General features: G+C 38.6%; 1 protein-coding gene and 4 non-coding genes across 6 annotated transcripts; 4 read left to right on the forward strand and 1 right to left on the reverse strand.

Annotated features, from left to right (window-relative positions):
- Positions 1-604: 604 nt before the first annotated feature.
- Positions 605-23,053, reverse strand: fermt3b (fermitin family member 3b). Of its 2 annotated transcripts, XM_036002102.1 has the most exons (17): positions 22,869-23,053; positions 13,196-13,326; positions 11,345-11,578; positions 10,304-10,420; positions 8,121-8,289; positions 6,757-6,859; positions 6,564-6,671; positions 5,696-5,830; positions 5,073-5,119; positions 4,755-4,879; positions 3,745-3,851; positions 3,256-3,477; positions 2,827-2,951; positions 2,154-2,295; positions 1,456-1,657; positions 1,192-1,423; positions 605-937 (listed from the first exon to the last, which is right to left on the reverse strand). In XM_036002102.1, the coding sequence occupies exons 2-15, from the start codon at positions 13,317-13,319 to the stop codon at positions 1,478-1,480; spliced, it is 1,938 nt and encodes a 645-aa protein (XP_035857995.1). In that variant the 5' UTR covers positions 13,320-13,326; positions 22,869-23,053; the 3' UTR covers positions 605-937; positions 1,192-1,423; positions 1,456-1,477. The 2 variants fall into 2 exon arrangements, with proteins under 2 accessions (XP_035857995.1, XP_035857994.1); XM_036002101.1 differs by having other exon boundaries at positions 1,192-1,657.
- trnaw-cca lies at positions 7,202-7,273 on the forward strand. The gene has a single exon. It is a non-coding gene; the product is annotated as a tRNA-Trp (tRNA).
- On the forward strand, positions 7,675-7,746 carry trnaw-cca. The gene has a single exon. It is a non-coding gene; the product is annotated as a tRNA-Trp (tRNA).
- trnaw-cca lies at positions 11,872-11,943 on the forward strand. The gene has a single exon. It is a non-coding gene; the product is annotated as a tRNA-Trp (tRNA).
- trnaw-cca lies at positions 12,409-12,480 on the forward strand. Its single transcript has one exon. It is a non-coding gene; the product is annotated as a tRNA-Trp (tRNA).
- Positions 23,054-23,587: the final 534 nt, after the last annotated feature.

A 23,587-nucleotide genomic window follows, 5' to 3' on the forward strand; every position in this document is an offset into this window, starting at 1 on the left:
ATAGGAGGTCAGTTGTATTTTTGAGTTTGTTATGTTCAGAGCTTAAGTTCGGTTTGTTTGTTTGACCTCTTTTAAGGGCCCAAACTTTATCTCTATTTTGTTGTAATGATTTTGTGGGTAAAATAAAAAAACCCTTTTTTGAAATCCTCTTGTGACTCCTCTTGCCTAACTGCTTGGTCCCTGACACTCTTATCTGACAATTAATTCAACTTATGCTGGCAAATGTCACTTTTTATTTACAAGTATATAGGCTTTGTCTTCTCCATTGAAAGTGATAAATAAACTATAGCACACATTGACTACCAAGATAATTTCACCACGCAGTTGTAAAATATATAACCCTGGTCACAAATAGACACACTGGCTGCTGGCAGCCAGGCCTAGACATATTGTATGTGTTTGGAGTCACTTGACTGAGTATGGGAAAGCAGAGGATACAGACGCTGTGGTTTTGGTTAACGGACTTCTGTAACAGTTCCATGTAAGATATGGACACACACAGCATGTGAGGGGAGATAAACGGTTAGAAGCTTCCTATGTGAAAAAACAACAGAAATACCACGATATATGTCACAGACATAAGGAGTGAAGACAACAGAGAATTAAGGAAATTGCTGTATTTATTTTAATAAATGTTTGTTGTTATTCATAAGTTTACATGTGTTTTCTACTCATTGCTGTTGATTATGTGGCTGCTGACAATAAGACTGCAGCTCTGGACAAAGCAAGGCTTTCTATCCTAATCAACAGGAAGTATGCATACTGTGAGGCGAAACAGAAAAGTTGCCTCTGGCTGATGCAACTGTTGATTTTGCATTGCCATGAGTTTGAGTGTCAAGCCTGCTGATCCTGGACCAGATGTCCAGCAGTTTGGACCAGTAGCAGTCTATTCTGAAGAAAAAGGGGAAGTCAGCATGAGGACCACCAGAGTCTTGAACTCTGTGTGTGTGTGTGTGTGTCCAAAAACCGGGGAATACAGTATACTTGTGGGGTCTGCACAGCCTTGTGGGGCCCAAAATGCTGGACCCCACAAGGTTAAAGGGCTGTTTGAGGGTTAAGACTTGGTTGTAGGATTAGGGTTATAATTAGGTTATGGTTAGGGTGAGGGTAAGGGTTAAGGTTAGGCATTTAGTTGTGATGGTCAACGTTAGGGTAAGGGGCTAGGGTCCCCACATAGATAATGAAACAAACGTGTGTGTGTTTGTGTGTGTGTGTGTGTGTGTGTGTGTGTGTGTGTGTGTGTGTGTGTGTGTGTGTGTGTGTGTATGTGTGTGTAAAAACTTGGATGGACTGACAAGGCGGGATGTAACACATTTACACATGAACAGAATATCTTATTTTGTCCACTTGTTGTAAAGTTCTGATGTTGTTGTGGTTGCCTGATTGCGCCATAAAATCCAATTCCACATGGTTTCCCCTCTTGAGACACACAGGAGATCTGATTTGGGATTTTTTTCTACGTTTGTGTGTTTTAGTCTTAGAGAGCTTCGTGGCCGCCGGTCAGCTTGTGGAAAAGCTCCTCATTGAGAGTGTCGCTCTTCGCACGACTGCGTGTCGACATGAAAATGTATCCTCCAATAAACTCATGAACGATTTTGCAGTCAGCAGTCACACAGGCAAAAGCAATGTTGATGTTGCCTTCAAACTCAATAGCCACCTGGAGGAGTCAGAAACACACAAAGTAAAAGAAAAGCAGATATGAGATTCCTTAAAGATGAAAGCTGAATTTTGCCTGTGAAACAATGTTTCACTAGTGAAATTACTGACAAAATACATTTATATTTGGGTAACTTTAAAACTTTAGCTCTGCACTGTAAGAACTGTAATTCTTTATGGGTAGTGTTAATGAGGTGCTTCACTTTTTGGACTCTATTTTGTGCATAGCTGGAGGTCATGCTCATTTTTTTGGTTTCCCAAGTCTTACCTTACTTAAATTAGCCTGTTTTGACCTTGGGGTAAGTTATGACAAATAGCTTTTAGATAATATTTGATATCCTATAATCAGTAGAAAAACTCATGGGAAACCTTAGTTAAAAAGAGCTAAAGAAACTTTTGTAAGGTCTCTTTGGATAATTCAGAACCACATATTCCTGGAAACGACATTTTGAGATCTTGCAGACTGCTCTCTCAGACAGAAGGTGGATTATTGTCACCTGTCGTATGTCCCAGTTGACATTCCATTGCTTCATGTTGTTGTAGCGCCAGGTCTTCACCACATCGCCCACAGCCAGGTCGATACGGATCAGACGGTTGGGACCAATGCCCAGTACCTCGTCTTTACGACTGCCCTTAAACCTGTTGGGCAAAAACATCTTCAGCTTCTTTTCTCTAAAAAATATTGCTGAGACAAAAGTCAATCTTTAATCCTCCTTTGTGACACAAAGGAGGATGACTTTGTGACTTGAATGCCTGCTAGATCACAGTCGGCTCGTACTTCTGTGTTTTTTCACCCTTACAATCATATTAACATTAACGTTTCCCAAAGCAGCTTTATGTCAGCAATTCATCTGCAGAATTGTGTCTAGGAGATAGTGACTTAGGCCTAGTGACTATCACAGCTACAATTTGTTGAGAGGAATTTAAAATCTTAATGTATGCCTGTGGAAGGTTTAAGAATTTTAGGCTTTATTTTCTTTGCCTTAAATGCAGTTTTACAGTCTTAAATTGTATATTTTCTTAAGGTACCACTGTTAGTGAGTGCTGCTCTGTTGTCAAAAGACTCATGCCTTTAACCAGAATCTCTCTGTTGTGACAAAATGGTCCTACATTTATGCTAACTGGCATTCTATGAATTCTAAAAACTTCAAATTGAACTTTAAACTTAACCTGACAACGACATATGAGAGTCCAAAGTCGGGCAGGGCTTGCCAGATCTGCAGGAAGCGCATCACCGCATCTGTAAGTGAGAGCTGAGCCACGTTCTGGTATGCGTCCAGGATACGAGGGGTCAGCTGGAAGAGCAGGCACAGGGTAAACGATCAGATGGAATTATATGTGCTGCCTTGTGCACAACGTTTCAGCTGCAGAACTATTTAGTTAGCTCAATTGTGCAAAATCACTACTGTCCAGAAAAATGATTACGTTCAATTAGTTGTTCATTTAGCCCACTGCTTAATGTCATGTACTGTATAGGATTAATAAATGAGAGATTGGTGTGATCCAATAGTTCTGTATTCTGCTAGCTGCCTACAATAACATGAGACCATCACATTCACTATTTTATTGTTTTTTGTGCCTGTTCCACCTCTCCTGTACCTGTTTGGCTTTGTACTTCTTATGGTAGCGTGGTGACACCAGACTGTGAGTATTGATGCTTTCATCGTTGGCAGGTGCGTTGCCATGGGTACCGGAGCTGGTCTTTTGCATAGCCAGGAAGGAGCGGATGCTCTGGATCTCACTCTGGAAACTGCTGTCGGCCAGACTCTTGCCTTTGGAGGCCAGTCGACACCCAGCCATCCACTGAGCATACTGCTGCTCCTGCAGGGCGAGAGACAACCACACAGAGCAGAGAGAGAGAGAGTGAGAGAGATTGGTGAGGTTTTGGTTAGAGAGGTGAATTAGTGAGCCAAAGACCCCATTTCCTCCTGGTATTATAAATCCGTCCTTACCTGCCAGGTGGGAATACACGTATATAGAGCTGTCCACTTGTGATTGGATCATTGAGGATGTAGTTTTAATACCAGTTGGAAACAGCCTCAAAGATATAGAGATGGTGTGTGTGTGTGTGTGTGTGTGTGGTCTCACGTTTTCACAGCGCAGATAGACCTCGTTCATGCCCTCAGGCGCTGGTATCAGGAGTCTGATTAGGAACTTCTGTGCTGTCACATTAACGTCCGGAGCCACCTCACACCCTGTGTGCAGGATAAATATCAAACCCAATACTGACATTTGACATTTATGGGTTAGACAGAGCCCTGGAGTGGTTGATAGTACTGATCTAGGATTATCAGTGACCCCATTAACTTCTCACAGACAGGAAAGGGAGGAAAACAGACTTGAGAGCAGCACTCTCACTTTTTACCATATATGGAAAGCTCTGTGTTTGTGTGTGTAGATGTTTCCTTGTAAGCATGACATTAAACTGCAGCATGTGGTCATTTCTAAGTGATGTTACACAGGTGAATAATAAAACAGGTTGCTAAACTATGACTGCTACTTCATCAGCCACTAATTCTTACATATTTTTTTTTTAAACACTTTTTATTTCTTTTTTCTTTTTTGAAACGACATACAAAACATATACTTTACAACATGAACATATCCCCCCCCCAAACCCTCCCCCAGTCGACATCACCACTCACTTAAACAACATTTTAGAAAAGATGACATAGTACTCATAACATTCAAGACAATATATCCATCCATCCATCCATCTTCGTCCGCTTATCCGGTCTCGGGTCGCGGTCGTTCAAGACAATATAATAAAATAATAATCAAATTAACAATAAACTGTAAACCAAATAAACATGTATATGTGATAAAACCATAAGCACATAGTATACGCTTCTCCCCGGCACATAGCTTCCTAGGAGTCCTCCAGAAAGTGTAAGTACTTTCCCCATTTTCTAGTGTAGGCATCCAATCTGGCAAACCATTTGTATGACATCTTTTAAAATGCTGAAACTCTAGCCATCTCACAAGCCCACTTTTGAATTGACTAATTCGTACATACTTATTGATAACTGATCATGCATTATTGGTGACATGGCAGAAAAAAAACCTAATAATGAAAAATACAATAATATAAAAAGTACCTTTGAGGTTAATCTGTTGAATGGGCTCTCCGATGCTCTCCTCTTTGCTCTTGAAATAAGAGATGGAGGTATCCTGGAACTTGAACCAGTACTGCTTATATCCCTTCAGAGTCATTCGCTTTGGCCTGAAACATACAATCACATTGCTCATGTCGTCTACTCACATTAGTTAGAAAATGAAAAAAATACAACTATATGTTTTAGTTTTTTTAGGAAACTGGTGCTCTGTTTTAACTCAGTGCATCACATCTAAGACAGAAGAGGCAAACCCCTGTTATATAGGCTACGCCGATGCCGATGGGTGAAAATGAATCTCACCTGAAAATCTTTAGATAGTCGTTGAGTTCCGGTGCAGTCATGTTTTCCTGGATGAAAGACAAATATGATTTTTAGTGGATAAAAGAATACTCTTCTCTTGCCTTCTTAGTATTGTTTTGGGGATTAACTTCAACTCCTGCATGTTTTGACACGTTTCAAAAAGTGTTGATTGTAGAAGAGTTACCGTCCTAAAACAAGTTATAATCTGTCAAAATCATTACATCAATAACTTAAATTATTATACTCAAATAATGAGATCTTGAAGCCGCCTACACATGATAGGCGGCAAAACCGCTTTGCGCTGTCCGTTCCATTGATTTCCTATGAAGAGAGCGGTGCCGCCCAACTATGTGCTCGGATTTGCCGCTTTGCGCTGCGCTCAGAGTTCAAATGATTTCAACGTTGACCTTTTGCTCTCTGCGCTTTGCTCTCTGCGCTTTGCTCTGCGCCCCGCCCTACCTAGCGGTGCGCAGAGAGCAAATCGCTTATCATGTATAGGGCGGCTTGAAAGATGCAATTGCAGTTGAGGTTTTAACAAGATTTTTTTTTTTTTTTAATCAGTGTCTGCTCCTTCTGTCAGGATTAAGGTGAAGTTGTGACAGAGTACATCAAATATGTCTGACCAGCATCTCGGACGCGGAGCTGCTCTCTCCCTCCATCTTGACCTCCAGGGACTGCAGGGCAGACTCCAGGTCGTCCATGGCTGCACTGGAGCTCAGCATCTGGGGCTCCGACTGAGACACCTTACTTATGTGATACTACAAGAGTTTGAGTGTAAGAGAGGAGGGTGACAAACTTTTAAACATGTAACTGGATAAAACAACTCAAATTGTGTGTGTGATTGCTAGGTGTATCATCTGGATACTCAAAAGCAAATTGAGCAAATTAAGACTAAAAGGAAGATTAGTTTGAACTCTATTTCCAAAGCGACTTAGTGGGACACATTTCATCTGGTTTTCTAATATTTGTATAGTATACTGTATACATATCATACAGCTGATTTTATATTTTGCTAGTTTTCATGTTGATGTCAGACACAGTATTGTGGCTAAAGTTGTAAGTGTTCCTGTATTCATTAATCAAATAATGTGGTTCAGATTAAGCAGCATTTAGTGACTACAATTAAAAACATACTTTGGATGTTTTTTGACATTTGGTTTGTCAACAACTATTTTTAATGCAGGTGAGTTAGACATGCAGAGAGTTTCCAACCCAGAAATGCATATTGGACTCATAAAACATAAAAAGTGTATTAAAAGAAACATTGTTATATTTAACATGTCAAACTAAATTTAAAATGATTAAAAGTCATTTATATTTCACAATATTTTCATATACAGTAAATATGGGAACATTTTAATTCCTGTAATTTAAAGAGTTTCATAAGGGAAATGCCCACTTCCTATACTGTATTTTTAACATTTAGCGTTTTTTTAATGTTTCCGTCTCAGCTGACAGACATATTTCCAGTTAAGCAGCAGTGTTTTCTACCTGTAGAGCTCCAAACAGCATCATCTCCTCCTCAGTGCAGTCAATGTCCTCCAGCAGGATCGCCCAGCGCGCCTGCTCATACAGCTGGGTCAGACGCACAACATCATACTGCACGGCCAGAAAAAAAAGGGTCAAATCAAGAAAAGAATGCAATGCCAAATACACACACACACACACACACACACACACACACCTTGGGTTCCATATCATAGAAAGCAAAGTATTTGAAGCGCAGCCAGAGTCTGCTATTTTCTTGGATGCCCTGCTGCAGGAGACATCGGGATGAGTCCAACCATCTGAGAGGGAAAGAGAATAAGTATATATTTATGAGTTTATATGTAACATACATGAATATATGTATACTTTCAAATGTTTTATTGGGTTTTCAAAAAGAGAACTGCCATAATAAGTCAATTGTCCTGATGAAAATGGGAGGGTGCTCACTGTAGCTTCAAGCCTGAAACCATTCAAACAGTTCTTGAGATTTCTCAGTTTTTAATTAGCTAAATGCCACACGCCTGGCATAATTTATTTAACTGGTGATTTACTGTAACTAATGAACAAGTCACACACCCCCCTCCCCCCCATACTAGTGTTTGGTTTGTTGGTTGATCAATTGACTTAAAAGCTACATAACAGACTCTGTGGCGCAACGGTAGCGCGTCTGACTCCAGATCAGAAGGTTGCGTGTTCAAATCACGTCAGGGTCAATATTTCTGTTGTCTGGTAACAATGTGAGACATGCACATTTCTAGGATATAGACAGACATTCAGCATGTGGCTCACACATATGTGTTGGGTATTCCTACTCCACAGTGCTGGTCTGGCATTGCAACATCAATATGTTATTTTCTCTAGCTCTGTTTTATAGATGATGGTCACATTGGTCAGACAGGATAGGGTTGTATTTTTTATCAAAGGCTGGAGAGTTTCACACCTCAAGAACTGAAAAATGGCCTCTGAATTACAGGACAATGAAATGACTGGACTAGCAATTAAACTGAAACAATAACTATATATTTGAAAATGAAATAACTGATTTTTTCACCTCCAGAACTTGAATGTACTGGCCCCTACAATCTTCTGATCAGTTTGGTGAAATTGATTTTCAGACTCTGTGGCACAACGGTAGCGCGTCTGACTCCAGATCAGAAGGTTGCGTGTTCAAATCACGTCAGGGTCAACTCTTGTGTTTATTTTGAACAGATGTGTTTATATTGCTTATTGAGAATTTGACCAAGGATGAGGAATACAGTACATACATAAGACAACGGTCCAGTTTCAATTACTAGTGCAAGGAAGGAAAACAAGTATCAATTCATCCCCTTTCACTGGTGTTTGGTTCGTTGGCACTGTAATGCAGATGCTGTGGTGCAACATAAGAAGGAAAGAAGCAAAGTAGGAGGAATAGAAAAAAAGATGCTTGGAGGGTAAGAAGGAGATTTTGATCTTTACTCTGTGGGTGACCACAGGAGAACCTATGTTTTTCAAATATCCATAGACTGTAGTTGGTCTTGACGAGAAGAGTTTACCATACCGATATGTGTGGAGACGTACCTGCCGTGGATGTGGGCCTTGTCCACCACGCTGGCTGCACGGTACTGCTTGGCTATGACCTCGGGGGCGGGCGGAGGCTGGGTGACTGACAGCATCTTGTAGATGGCCTCCATCTGAGGTGAGTCCGCAAAGTGAGCCGGCATGCCATTATACAAACAGGGCCGGGATGCTGCAAAGGAAGTGTATGATGGGTTACAGTGAGGTCACTTTGTTGCTGTCGGGAAAAGAGTCTGACCTCTATTGCTGTTGTGTGAGATTTTTGACAAATAAACTGGTAAAATTTTTGCCAGTAAATAAAACACTTCATCTAGGACCAAGGATTTCCATCAAGGATTGGAAGTCTTCTACTCTCAAAGTCTTAAAGGTGCTCTATGCAATGTTGGGTGACGTTACTTCTTGTTGACGTTCAAAGTATTGTCAAAAAAAACGAAGCTCCCTCCTCCTCATCCCATCCCCTCCCCCTCCCTTCCATGCTTCCGCGTACTAACCCCCCCAGAGCCGTATATTAGAGAGAGTTTGGCCAACTCAAATCATGGGCGCCATATTGGATACCATCGTCAGATGACTCTACAGTGTAACCCTATGGAACGAATATGCTATCTTGAAATAAATCGCTTATTTTCACCATAAACAGGCATATACATGTTATTATCAACGTTTGTCAATATGTAAAAGGCCCTTACGGAAATATTCCAGTATATATTTACCTTCTATATCGCAAATGGGCCTCTAAAAAATGCCCATTGTAGTGAGTGACCACGTCAGGGGAGCAAGATAGGCCAAATACAGAAGGGCATTCAGTAACTTACTTGTCATGGTTGTGTATGTTTCAGTTTCCTGTTTTATTTTGGTAGTCTGTTTTCTCCCTTGGCATGTCTTGTTTTACTTCCTGCCTTGTGTTTTCCTACCTTTGTGATTGTCTACCCCACCCTGATGTGTTTCACCTGTTCCTGATTCCTTGTGTCACCTGTTCCTTGTTTCACCTCGTTACCTTTTGTATTTAGTCTCTGTGTTGCCCTTGTCTGGTGTCAGATCATTGTTTCTGTTTTGTATTGTTTTGAGTTGAGATTTCGGTACTTCCAAAAACGTCATAACTAGCAATTGAACTCTTAACAAAGTTACTCACAGTCTTTTGACAAAATACACGATAAGACAATGATAATGCGACCGACAGCATACAGTTAAAAAGTGTGTTTTGGTCAGGTGTAAATCGCGGTAGGACAGGACCATAATGTTATCACGTTAGCAATAATAACTTAGTAGTAACTGAGGCAAAGTTATGTATTAACAATATTTTGTGATCTAAATCAACATAAATGACATGCCTGCGTGGTCACAGTATATTACATCTGAGTTACAGATGACAATTGAAGTCAGACTAGCTTAAATTCAAGGCACGACTATGGCAAGGTCACAAGCATTTATAAGCATTTAGGTACATGGAGTGCTAGCGAAAAAACTAACGCTAGCATAAGGCATGGCTAACTTCAAACTTCATTCATTTCTAAAGCAGTGTTAGAACTTTTTTGACAGCATGGTACACATTAACGATGGTATTACTATATTTGTCCTATGTAATTTGTTATAAGTTGAAGAGAGAAATTGACATTTACCTCACACAAAAATGAGTAGTCATTGCAGCCAAACGCGCAACAGTTGGGCATTTTTTCAGTGATTTATGTCATTTTTAAAATAATTTATTACATTTTTCCACTATTCCCTGCACTATGTCAATGGGAATCAGATGAATGTTGGTATCCAACATGGAGTCCACGAAACACATGACCACCTCGGAACCAATCGCATAACGGGATAGCTCAGAACCTTCAATTCCCCAGTTGGCCAAACTCTCTCTAATATACGGCTCTGAACACCCAAACCCCGACCCCGAAATCCTTCTTGTCGGTTATTGGCTGGAACGCTCGAACTCTATTTGTTATGTTTGGTGGTGCAGGTTGGCGCTGTTTGTTTTTGTTGGCGTTTGTGGAGCCTGGGCTGTCTACAGAGACCACGTTTTTTATAGTGTGTTCAGGGGACAGTCAGCTGATAGTGAGGAGATGTTTGCTGTATGGGACAAAAAAAAGTTGTAGCCTAAAAAACGCGTGTCATCGCTTAGAGCACCTTTAAGCCACTGGTTATAAAACATGTCGGTCTGAAGTGTGGATGAAGTGTGATGAGTGTACCCGAGGAGAGGGGCACCTCGGTCAGGTCGTAGATCTCCTCAGCCGAGTTTTTATCTTTCTTCTTCTTTTTCTCCTCTACGGGCTGAAGGAGCGAGAGCTCCTCGGGGTGACGGATATCTGTGTAGGTTACAGAGAGGAAATGGATGCAAAAGTAATTAGCTTTATTTAACAAACTGACTATGTCTCAGCTATAACACTGACAGAAATAAATATGCAGAGGGGGACAGCTGAGCTGAGACACAGGATAACCGACAACAGCACAGCATGCATTTGAAAGTGGTTTTAAGTGAATGTGTGGACCTTTTACAACTGTGCATCAGACAGTGTGGTGCAATGGTAGAATGTCTAATTCCAGATCACGTTAGTATATTTAACTAACTATCCAACTACTCTGGATGAGTAGAACTCAGGTTGAAGTTGGTGGAGGAGAACTATGCTGAATATACATGAGGTCACCAAACTTCAATTTCACTGACGAACAGAAAAAATTGATTCACTATATTTTTTTTATCAATTTACCCACTCGCACGAGTGTTTGGTTTGGCGGAGCAGTTGACTTGCTGTCAATGTAGTGTAGACACTGTGGCGCAACTTTTCATCACATGCTGGAGATTTTCTCAACTCAAGAACTGAAAAATGGCCTCTGAATTACAAGACAATAAAATGACTGGACGATCAATCAAACTTTAAATAATAAAGTTTTTTCACCTCAAGACCTCGAAAGTGGCCATTAAACTGAAAACTAGAAATATTTGTTTAAATCAATTTACACAAATTATGTTTCACTTTTATTTACATTGCGAGATTGCGCATGGCCTGGACAGGCATTGTTTAATTAACTCAATTCATTAAATCAGCAAAAGTGTTTTATTTTACATTATGGGGAACACTAATTGAATGTATTTTTATGTGGCAGCCTTTAGGCTATGCCCAAGACAAATTTCCTTAAGGAGAAATAAAGTACCCTAATGTTGAATATTAAATAAATGAAGGAAACGAAAGAAGGCAGGAAGAAAGAAAGAACAAAAAAAGGAGACTCACTCAGCATTCTGCAAATGCCCATCACCGTCTGGAAGACGGAGCTGGAGAAGCAGGCTCGGAGCCTCAGGGTAATGCCGTTGGGCAGACCCAGCCTTAGGGGCTTGTGTTGGGGCATGAAGACCAGCCGGGCGTCGGCGTGGATGCCATATTTGTCCAGAGTCCAGGCTGTTCGCAGCAGCCACCGCTGCTTCTGCTCCCACCACAGCGCATGGTCCGACCAATCACGCTTTATCTCTGCAGAGGACAGACACAAAAAAAAAACAGACGTTGCTGCAAACTACCATACTGTCTATGCAAACTACACAGTTAGCCTACCATCCTTTAGTTTCAAGCTCTGATGTGTGAAGTGAAATATTCTAAATTTGTATTGTAGCTACTATTTCAAAGTACAGACATGTTTTGACGCTAAGAACGCGACTGGCGACTGGCGTGATTAAATTAAGAAATTATTCTACAACCAGAACTGTCATCAATTTACCCCTCCCACTCATAATGACATAGTCACCAGTTTCTGATACGGACTTTGAGACTCTGTGGCGCAACGGTAGCGCGTCTGACTCCAGATCAGAAGGTTGCGTGTTCAAATCACGTCAGGGTCAATCTTCTTTTTCGATGAGCAGCCTTTTTACATCTTTGTCTGTTAATTATAGCTAGTTTTTAAACCAAACCGTATGTTGGAATCATTACAATGTCTGATAGTTGTCGCTTTACGCTGTGCGCGCTCTCGCGAGGTGCATACAGATATCGGCGGGCAGGCACAACTCGGCCCAACACCTGACACCTGTTACCTGACACAAACGTTAAGCTGATGGTCAGTCAGATACCTCCAAACTGTAGTCTGACTGCAAGTTAAACCAGTCTTATTTTCTATTTCTACACTTGTTAAATACAGAATGTGTGGGGAGTTTTGGAAGGCACCTCAAGGTTATATGATTTTATTTGATCAATTCAACACCACCAGCGTTTGGTTTGATGAGTAGCGGTGTGAAAACATTCTACTGAAAAATGCAATCAATACCCTCTTCAGTGGCAGTCATTTCATTATTTTAATTATACAATATTCGGACTCTGTGGCGCAACGGTAGCGCGTCTGACTCCAGATCAGAAGGTTGCGTGTTCAAATCACGTCAGGGTCAATCTTTCGTTTCTACTCTGTTTAGGGTTGTGTCTTGTATCAAATTATGGAGATTTTCACACCGCAGGAACTGGAAATATTTACTACACAATGAAATTATTTGATTATTACAACTGGCAAAATACTATAAAAAAAAAATGGTGAGATATATAAGTAAATTAAACATTTTCAATATCTGTTAGATGTATTGTTAAGTAGTTTTTACTTTTCTAAATCTTTAAACCATGAACAATTCCAAACCCTATACTGTGGAAAGACTAACTGGATAAGACACGCAAACATTTAATTTAGAAAAGGAAGCATTATCAGGTACATTTGCTTTCATGATCAAAATGTAGGCCCTAGTTTAATTACCGAGTGTATAACCTGTATGCATAGAGACAGGACAGGACACAATGGTTGCTGTATTTAGGCACATGCTGGTTATTGCTTGGTATAAAAACGTAAAAATGCACATTTAAAGAAAAATGATGAAAAGCATATTCTGGGCAAACAGGAGTTTTTATGATGCATGGTTATGAATGATTTAATGCATGCATGATGTATCATAAAATCCTGTTAAAGTGTTATCTATACATGTGTGAATTCTTGCGTGTCAATGCAAATTATGTAACTTTTTTTAGTCTGTGTACTGAGACCGAGAGAAACACTGAGACAAACACAGACGTTTGGACAGATAGACAGACAGACAGACAGACAGACAGACAAAGACCCACGTGTCTTTTCCACCAGCTTCAGGATGACCCCTCCGACGTGAAGGCCAGAGTCCACGCTGAGGGTGACAGGTGGCGCGTCAGACCCCAGGTCCTCCACTGTGACTGACAGGTCCCACGCCGCCATACGAGGTCTGGCATTGCAGAGTAGACAGAAATGAGAAAAAAGAAAGAAAGACAAACATGGGAGACAGTAAAAGAATAAAAGAAATGACAGTTTTAGTAACATTGTAAAACTAATAACCACTTGTTATGAAAAGCTGCTCAACAAATGCTCTTTAGATTATCTATTATACAGTATGATACAATTTTAATAAGCTTATATAATATGTGATTTTTTTGTGTTTTTGTTTAGTGCAAATATGTGACAGCACATACAAAGCAGTAGAAGATGAACAAGAATTATAATTATTCAGCAAGGTTACTCTTACCCTTATTTTATTTAACTACCAACATTTGTTCACGTCTGACATAAACATTTTTCAGATGTATGATATACTTAATAATGAAGTGTTTTAGCCATTATTATTTCAGGGACCTATACATGTCACAAGTTAAGAGATGATGCACTTTGATACATGAATACATTGTTAAAATGCCTGAAGAAAACATTAAAAAACTCTCTAAAACAAACAGACATCACATTTCAGGGCTATAATATGGAAGCCAATTTCAGTTCTACTAGATATCAATGTTCTCTGCATTATTTCACATCAGTGCAAATGCTGTAACTGTAATAAACTTTCAAAATGTGTGACATAACTTGATAGATTTGATAATAAAAATCCTGCTTCAGGTTTTACAGAATATTGAAGATATTAAATGAGACAGAGACAATAGAGGACCTGTCGATCGACTGTGAGAAAAAATACTTTAACTCATGGGTTAATATCACATGATACTGAGTAACACTGACACACAAACAAACAGTGGATGGGTGAGTATATCACTCTTAGAACAGATGTGTTAAAAACAACACAATGTGTTCAATTTTAACACATGCACTGAATCAGCTCAGGGACAACACGTGTCAGATTTGACACAACTCATGTGTCCGTTTCTTTAACACATCTATTGTGTCAAATAGGTCAACACACAAATGTGTTATTTTTACACAAATATGTGTTTACTTGTGTTTCGATGGATTAATGTGGAATTACAAATTTATGATTAAAAACATTTTGTGTAGACAATTTACATTTGTGCAATCAAGAAAGAAACATGTACATTTGTTCATGTAAGTTTATTACAGATTACATTTTAGACTTTCACATTAAAAAAATCATCTGTTTCTGTAATCGGTAAATAATACATTACACTTAAACCAATCATCTATTTGAATTACTAAATTCATATGTGAAGACAATTTTTGTTTTAGGGACTATCATCCATATCACAAAATAGCTTGTGCCTAACTGTCTACCTCTGTTTTGTGAATACTTTGGATTGTTAAAATGTCCACAACCATAAAAACAATGCACTTACATTTACCATGTCTATTCTGATATAACCATGTTGAGACAGAATACATGGCATTGAAAAACAAAGAGGCAGTATTTGTCATCTTAGTGCTTTCAACATTAAACAATTGGAAAGTTGCATCCAAAGGGCAAAACATATTTCGAGTGTAGTGAACATAACATCCAAGCTATACAATTTTGTACCTTGGGTTCAAATACAGCTCACTGGTGTCAAAGCTTGTCATAATATCTAAAGGCCGAAAATCTGAAGTTTCAGCCAGTGTAATCAGTTCATATTCTTTTGTTCTTTGGACTACATAGGCATAAAAATGGTCAGCAAAGTACTTGACTTTTAGGATCCTCACAAACATGAGAATCGACTCATTTACTGCCTGGGGCAAGATATGAATGACTTCACCGAACGGTCGTATTTAAGTTTATGCCCTGCTTGCTCAACAGTTGTTTGATACATTGTTATTAAAACACATTCAGAGAGGATTTATCATATCAACTTATCATTTTGGTGCTGGTGATTTTACTTTTCCTAAAACCTTTGGGGGGGGCGCCAAAAATTCCTCCATGCAAGAAAAACCCTGGTGTGACACTAATAATTCCACTCTAACCGCGTGTGGCTGTTAGCACTGATGTTTGTGAAGCACAGTTAGGTGTGCATGTCACCCTTTGCAGGTACTGTGGAATTACATGGTTTCTTTTTGTTTTATATTTGCTGCACAGAAGCCATACAATCCTTTTGTGAGTTCATCCCATTTGAGAGAAGTGGGACTAAATAAGCCAGTCACCAAGGAAGGAAGCAACCTACCAGACTTAGCATGTCCAAAAACCGTGGGTACTCGTTGAATATTTCGGCAAAAGTGGGGGAGTCCTTAGTAATCCAGGATCTGCGACAGGTGTATGTTTTCTCCATGCCTGACTTGATCGCTGAAAGGTTCTCAGCTGAGGGCCGCAACCGTTTAATCAAGGTGGCCCACTCATTTGTGCTGCTGGCATGCCCATCCTCTGTTGTATCAGGCTTCTCGGGTCCAGTGCAGTCATTGGTCACTTTTTGCTTCCTATTCCTTGCTCGAGATTGCATCTAAGGTTGCGCAGTTTAGTCTCTAGGAATCCACAGTGAGAGACTGGATCATAGTAATGCTCCTGAGAATGAAAGGAGATATCAGTGAACAACAATTTTTCAGTTCTCCTTAGTGGTATGTGAGTCGCAAGAAAACAGATTAGACATTTGCTAGGCAATTTTAATTGAAACAGAACAAAGGCTGTGGTTTTAGGCTATGGAAGATATCATATGTTGTAGAGCAGTAAGACCAACCCTTAAAAAATAATCATGAGATTAAAGTTACCATAAAATATAGATATGCGATTATCTTCACCTACTAAACACTCACAAAGGATACTGTACTGCTCTGATGACCTATTGAAGCACAGTAAGTTCAACAATGTATTCTGGAGCCTTATGGTAAAATTAATATTATTTAAAAAATCAATTCTAAAACAAACTGGGAACCAGTATAATGATGCCAAATTCAAAGGAATGTGAGTGCAGCATTTGGTTTGTTATAAGCTTGGCAGCAGAGTTTTATTCTAAATTCGATTGAAGAGAAGTGCGGAATGTACATTATAAAAATACTAATACTTAAAAACTATTACAAAAACTACTACTTTCAAATCTGAAAAAAAATACTGTTGTTTTTGTTTCAGTGCAAAATATTTTTAAAGTTAGATATTCATGCCAAAGTGTGGTATGGTGCAATAATAATAATCACATTTTTAGAGCGCGTTGGAACCCACATAATAAGATACATCAGAGATGTTTTATACGCGACTTTAAGAATCCTCAATATAATTCATCAATCAGGAAAGCCCGAAACGCCAAAGATGGCTGGTTTCCCGCCCCTCCTGCTAGAAAGCTAATCTGAAATTTAACCCTGCATAAATGTTAACTTACTTGAATATGAGATTTGCGCAGAATGGTGAATCCAGCCAACAACTAACATTAACAACACTTTGAATAAACACTCAATTAAATATGATCAGATTGACTTGATATGTCAATAAAATAGCTAACAGTTAAGTTACATAGAAAAAACATTCTAACTTAACAAGAATGGTCGCATTGGCTCTCTAGCTAATGTTAGCTAGCTAAACTTAGCATTACCTTCTGCCTAACCAACTGTATGGTCCTTACTCCAAAATCCTCAAATCATATAATCATATTCCATAACGTTGACATATTTTTCATTACATGAAAAATTACATTAAGATCAACTAGTAATGGATACCTACCGAAGTGTCTGACGGCATACCAGGTGATGCAGCCTCCATCGTTGTCTCCTTTGTCTTTGTCTTGTGGCACGAAGAATGTTTTTTTCTGTTCCCGCTGCACTAATATGTCATGTTGCTGGGCAGGATTAGATTCATTTTGTGGCTTTGTCATTATCTGTATTTTAATTGTTGTGTATTTTCATTTATTTAATTTTCTACTTTTAGGATTTTATTGGCTAATTTATGTCTAAATTACACTCTTAAAAATGCTGGGTTATTTTAGTTACTCATATGCTGGGTTAAGCCTGGAATGTATAAATGTACCCATAATTGGGTTACAAAATGGTTAAACATATTATAACCCATTGCATTGGGTTGATGACATTGAACGAAAGGCTTTAGTTTCTCAACACTGCTGCTGATCTGCCATATTTTGGATGACATTGTTTTGACACACACGCACACACACACACACACACACACACACACACACACACACACACACACACACACACACACACACACACACACACACCACACACACACACAATAATTTATCGGTTTTCTTTTTTATTAAGATATATCTGAGTCATCGTATGCTACATTGGCTAGCTAGATAGCTAGGTTAATGCCATGACAAATGTTAGCACACTAAAACGTAGCTAACGTTGATTTAGCTTGGTTTAAGGAGCGGTTTATGAATAAAACGTTACTAACCGACTAATCCACCGACCATTAGTAACGTACGGACATTGCCAATGGTAAATTAGTTTTGGGTATTTTAACTTAGAAGTGTAAAAATGGGTGGCAACATTTTTTTTCACTGGCAACTGTAACCGCCCTCAGCCTTATGTTACGTTACGAATGACCATGACTATTAAATGATGAACGTCGCCATCTTGCTTGCTGAATTGTGAACATGCAGAAAAAGAAGGGAAATTTGTATTCAGTTATCATGTAGCCTATTTTGAATGCTCACGCATGCATGTGTTTTTAATTGTTTGTGTAATGTTACTAAATGTTATGTATTAAGTACTTTATGTAGTTCCTTTTTAAATAAAAAATGCAAATTGTAATGCTGACAAAGACAGGCAGACACATCGCCGGTTCCCGCCAATAGGTTAATTTTAGCTAGTGGAACAACATGGCAAATAAGTCTTGCGTCAGTCTAATCATTCGGGACCAACATACTAAATTTGACCTGCGTGAGCTATTGTCACAGAGTACTTTGCCTCCATGCAGCAGCATTCCACTAATGCGATATAGAAATTTGTGTGTGTGTGTGTGTGTGTGATAACAGCTATTCTTGATTATTCATTTATGATAAGTTATTAGCTGTCAAATGTTGTTGTTGGCGTAATGAGAATGACCACTTGTTTGCTTGACATTTCTGAATGCTTATTGAAAGTGAAATATGGCAGCTTTGTAATGTTTTTATTATTATTTTTATTATTTTATTATAACTGTCTTTATGATCGCTGATATTTTAGTAATAAGATATTTTAGTATAATACTGGTCCGATCAACGAAACATGTCTCTGGACGGCTTAGTATTTGACCAGTTTCCATGCAGAAAAAAAGAACCTGGGTTAAATTTTCTCTGGACTTACACTTTAATCAATGATCAGGTGCTGCAAATGTAATTAAGTTAGATTTAGTTCAATTAAGTTTCACTGATGTCAGAAAGAGATTTCGCCCATAGGGACATACATATTTGTTTTTATTCAATATCTCAAAAAGTATAAATCAAATGAGAAGACAGGCCCAAAATTTGCACAAGGACCAATGCATCAAAATTTGAACGGCGTTTCTATGTCAAGCAGTTCTAGTCAAATTAGGGCCTGGAATAATAATAATAATAATAATAATAATAATAATAATAATAATAAAAAGAAGAAGAAGCAAGAAGAGAACAATATAATGCATTGCTTTGCATGCACTATACTAAATTACGATGTCATCTTACTTGTGTTTTGCAGCTGAGAAGATTGACAAAGAAGCTTTTCATCTGCTGGACGCCAGTGGTCTGGCTACACTGATTCCCTTCATTGGGCCTCGCCTTAAAGCGTAACTCGCGCCAAAATGCAACCTAGGGTCTTTTTGTGAATGTACCCGAGTCAAACTTTCGTTTAAAAGCATAATTAGGACGGAATCGCCACTTTTAAGATTCACCGTATTTCCGTTTTTCGGTCAAATGGCCTTTTGAATGGGAGTGCTAGGGGCACTTTTATGCTAGCCTCAAAATAGCTATTTTTAAAACACTAAGAAGGCTCGACACAACATGAAACTTCTCTTGAAGTATCGCCAGGGTCTCTACACCTTAATAAAAGCATTGACAACATTGTTTGTGTACCCAGAGTTTACTAAAAAAGATTTTGAGCAACTGAGTTGCTGAGTTGTTGTTTACGCTATCCGCCATTTTCCCAGTCAAAAATAGGCGATCTCCGAATGTGAATGAACGGACTCCATAGGAGGAAATGTCATTCTTATATGAGGCTCCTTTTTCAACTACAAGGTCAATATTGTGTTTCACTAATGACAAAACAACGAATTATCCGTGCATTTATATGGAACTAAGCTTTAGGAGCTTTCCATCTTTACTCTCCTCCCTCGACTATTTTTGACTGGCTCGATGGACGGCGACCGGAAGAACAACAGCTACAGTGAGTTGCTCAAAATCTTTCTTTTTAGTAAACTCGGTGTACGCAAACAATGTTGTCAATGCTTTCGTTAAGGTGTAGAGACCCTGGTGATACTTCGAGCAAAGTTTCATGTTGTGTCGAACCTTCTTAGTGTTTTAAAAATAGCTATTTTGAGGCTAGCATAAAAGTGCCCCTAGCACTCCCGAAAAAGTTGCAGGAGGTACAATTGACAGCGATCTAGACAATATATATATATATATATATATATATATATGTTTTAAATGTAAGATGTTGGGTTTTATTGAAATTGCGGTGCTGATTCAATGTCTTTTCAACCTCAACCAAAATGATAATTCGGATGGAAAATCAACATTGTTTCAATTATGTCTTGCTATCTGGGGAGGATGCACATATAATTTGGTGACCTTTGACCTCTGGAAGTTTTAATCACAGCTATATTTTTTTATATTTAATTTCAACAGCTGTCCCTAATGTCTTGGGAGGTGATTGTATGTAGCCTGTATTATACTATACTGTATTTTCCTGCAAAGGATTTCAACATCATGTATCAGCAGACAAGCTGACAGAGAACTGGAGCCACTGAACAGAGAAAATCCTCTCTATCGCCCCAAAAGAGAAGACGGGTGACCTTCTGAACGATCTTGAAGATCTCTCAGCAGGTATTTAAGTTTAATATTCAAATTACAGTTTCCTACGGGTCATGGAATTTCTGGAATGTCATGACATTTAAGAGGGCATGGAAAGTCAGGGAATTTTAGCATTTTTGTAGTAAAGTCAGTGCAAGGTCAGGGAATCTTTTTTGCATTTTGAAATTTATGATCTGTTTCAGTTTATTGTTATCATTGTTAAAACAAAATGTTGTTAGAGCAAACACAGACATAGTTTTCCAGTTGTTCACCCATTACTTAATACATAATTTAAATCTCCATAGATTATATATAATTTTGGCCTTAATTTTGTCACTCAAGCTTATGCCTGTAATGCCTGGTTTATTATCTGAAGTAAAGGTGTCTTATAAGGTTTTTTCTCTCTCTACAGGTTAGAACAAACATTGCTGAATACCTTACGAAAAGGACAAGCACAGAGGTCCCACATGTGCTTCTTCTTGGGGACAGGCATCACTTTTCGCAAGCCTTTGTTATAGTTCATGGACATGACTTGGAGCACCCATCTCTTCTAGGGGCAGTAGATGCCTGCTTTAAGGCTTTTTATGTTTTTGATGTACAGTATCCTAGACCTTGTGCCCAAGTGTGGGAGTTTTTGCAGACGATATACAGTATCCCTGGACATGTTAGACCATCAGTACAGATGATGCGAGCACAGTTTGTGGCACAGTGAGCTGCAAACTGTGCTCATAACGTTATGTACACACACAAAACAAATCACACACAAAAATGTTTGTTCAAAAAAAAATCATACACACACGTTTGTTTTCTTAAAAAAGAAAGAAAAAGTTTTTTTTTTTTTTTTTTAAATGTTTAAAAAAAATAATCACATACACATGTTTGTTTTCTTAAAAAAAGAATCATCCCATCGTTTACAGAATGATGCAAGCACAGTTTGCGGCTGCACATCCCTACAGATGATGATCATCGTTAGCCTACAGATGATGCGGTAGCAGTATGCACCCACACAAAAGTATTGTTTTTTTCTCATGTACCCACACACACACTTGTTTGTTTTTACTAGGTGTTAGGTGAATGTCTTTCATTTTACTTCTTCATTGTTAATTCTTTTACATGTATGGTGTTTTTAATAAATGAATTGTGTTAAAATCATATGGCTGTCTGTTTTCATAAATTGAAAACATGAAATGTCCTTTTAGCTTTTAAATATATAACATTGGTAATGGTTATTGGTTATGGAAGGTAATTGGTTATAAAAAAGCATTTCACTGCATGTATACTTTTCATATTTGAAAAGGTAAAGAATGTACAAACACAGACAATGACCTTTTAACTGAGTGAGTCATGCACTCAGTAATCCAGAATTTGTTTTTCCAACCCACTTTTTAGTAGATTTTACTTGGCTTTGTAGTTAATTTTAACCCATCTGTAGGTCAAACTCATAACCCACCGGTTGGGTCAACTCATAACCCAACAGTTGGGTCAACCCAACATTAACCAAGCGTTGGGTTGATGTAACCCAACGTTGGGCGTGTCCGTTTCTGACTCAGCGTTGGGTTATCAAATGGGTTATTTTTAACCCAGAATTTAAGTGTGTATAACTATGTTTTGTGTGGTTATGGGTTGTCAATGCCCATACTTTGTATAGGTCTAGTTTATGCAGTCTATGCTAATACCATACTCACAATTGAGAAATATCGATTGATTAGGCTACATTAGGATACACCTCTTTTCAAATTTTGTAAACTATACGCATGTTGGCCAATAAATCTTGAAATATTAGATTTGGTGATTTGATGAAGATTATGATGAGAGTAAGAAAAAGACCAATAACTGGACATGTCATTTGGCTTTTATAGTTGATATAGACCTACAATTTAATTGAGTAACATAAAAACAGGACCAACACATAGTTACTGAGACACTTGTTTTTAGTGAGGCTGTTGTTGGACTGAAAATAACACATCAATTGTGTTAAATTGTCCAATGCATGCAGTGTGTTAAGATATTTTTATGCATTTTTACACATCTTATGTTGATATTCACACAAAATGTGTAAAATGTGTAACAACACATTTTTTGTGTCATTTTTTAACACAACCCTTCTAAGAGTGATATAGGCAACATGTCCAGTTTGATGAGCACTTCCTGTTTCTGACTTGAACTATCAACAAATCAGGGACACACTTCCGCTTTCTGACCCGCCGAAGGGGAGAGGTTCATCCAATGCCAACTGCATGTGTATGACAGCCAATCTTAAATAAATTACATTTAAGGATTAAAATGTATCTGTATTTTCAACGTCTAATATCACATACAATGGCATAAGAATGACTAGATGACATGCCTGGAACCCTCCTTACCTCTTTTTGAGGCCTAAACTTTCTTTATCTGCATGTTTCTGAATATAAGTTCTGATCTATGACCAGTTCACTTCTTACATTATATTTTGTTGAATGATGTGGCCTAATAAATGACCCCACATCTTTATATTTAATACAGAAGCCTCACATGTACACATGCTGCCTTAACACTCTTTGTCCTTTTGCTTTCTACCTTACACACACACACACACACACACACACACACACACACACACACACACACACACACACACACACACACACACGAGCTTAAAAGACAATACCGTCAGGCTCCTCTGTCCAAGGTTTTGAGAAGTGGAAACTGGGGGACTCTTGTGCCTCTGTCAGATCTCTGAAGAAGTTTCCCAAGTTTTCGGTGAAAAAGTGTAGCAGTTTCTCCTCTCTCGGGCTGGGCAGGTTGTGGTTTGTGAGGCTGTGTCTGCGCTGCTTGTGTCACTTCTGTCAAGAAAGGCTTGTTCCTTTTTTTGTCAGTTTCCGCCGGGCGGAAATGTGAAAAGAGCTTTGACTGACAGGCTGTGTGATGCATAAAGGCAATGTTCGTGTGTGTGTGTGTGTGTGTGTGTGTATTCATAGCATATGTGGGAGGCTTGATAGATATTAAATGGACAGACAACACACATTATTGCTCTCCTCCCTCTTTGTCTTTTGTTTCCCTTTTCTTGAGAATTGCAAGCACACATACACTAGATTGATTAGTGATCATATTTCGTTTGTTGCATAATCAGCAATATAGTTTTATGGTGTGGGTTACGGATCCAAAATTTTAGCAGCAGCTTTTGTTGACGTGCAAAGTAAAGAATAAATAGGAAAATGTTTATCATTGAGAGCGAATAACTACATCTTCATCTCCACTTCTAAAATAGACAGCATATTGGTAGGCCTAATTATAATAATAGCCTAATAATATTACTAATAAATCCAGATTATCTTGATTTCATCACATATTAATTTGCTTACTTGTTTGATTGGGGGAAAATAATTC

The sequence above is a fragment of the Sander lucioperca genome, chromosome 1 (genome assembly GCF_008315115.2).
Source record: "Sander lucioperca isolate FBNREF2018 chromosome 1, SLUC_FBN_1.2, whole genome shotgun sequence".
Lineage (NCBI taxonomy): Eukaryota > Metazoa > Chordata > Actinopteri > Perciformes > Percidae > Sander > Sander lucioperca.

What these genes read in the sequence shown, in the direction of transcription:
- fermt3b (XM_036002102.1), bottom strand. Translation starts at nt 13,319, where the DNA reads ATGGCGGCGTGGGACCTGTCAGTCACAGTGGAGGACCTGGGGTCTGAC. An exon ending in CGAGGTGCCCCTCTCCTCGG is followed by an intron (nt 8,290 to 10,303) that starts GTACACTCATCA and finishes CTTCCTTTGCAG; the next exon opens with CATCCCGGCCCTGTTTGTAT. An exon ending in TCAACTGGGACATACGACAG is followed by an intron (nt 1,658 to 2,153) that starts GTGACAATAATC and finishes TGACTCCTCCAG; the next exon opens with GTGGCTATTGAGTTTGAAGG.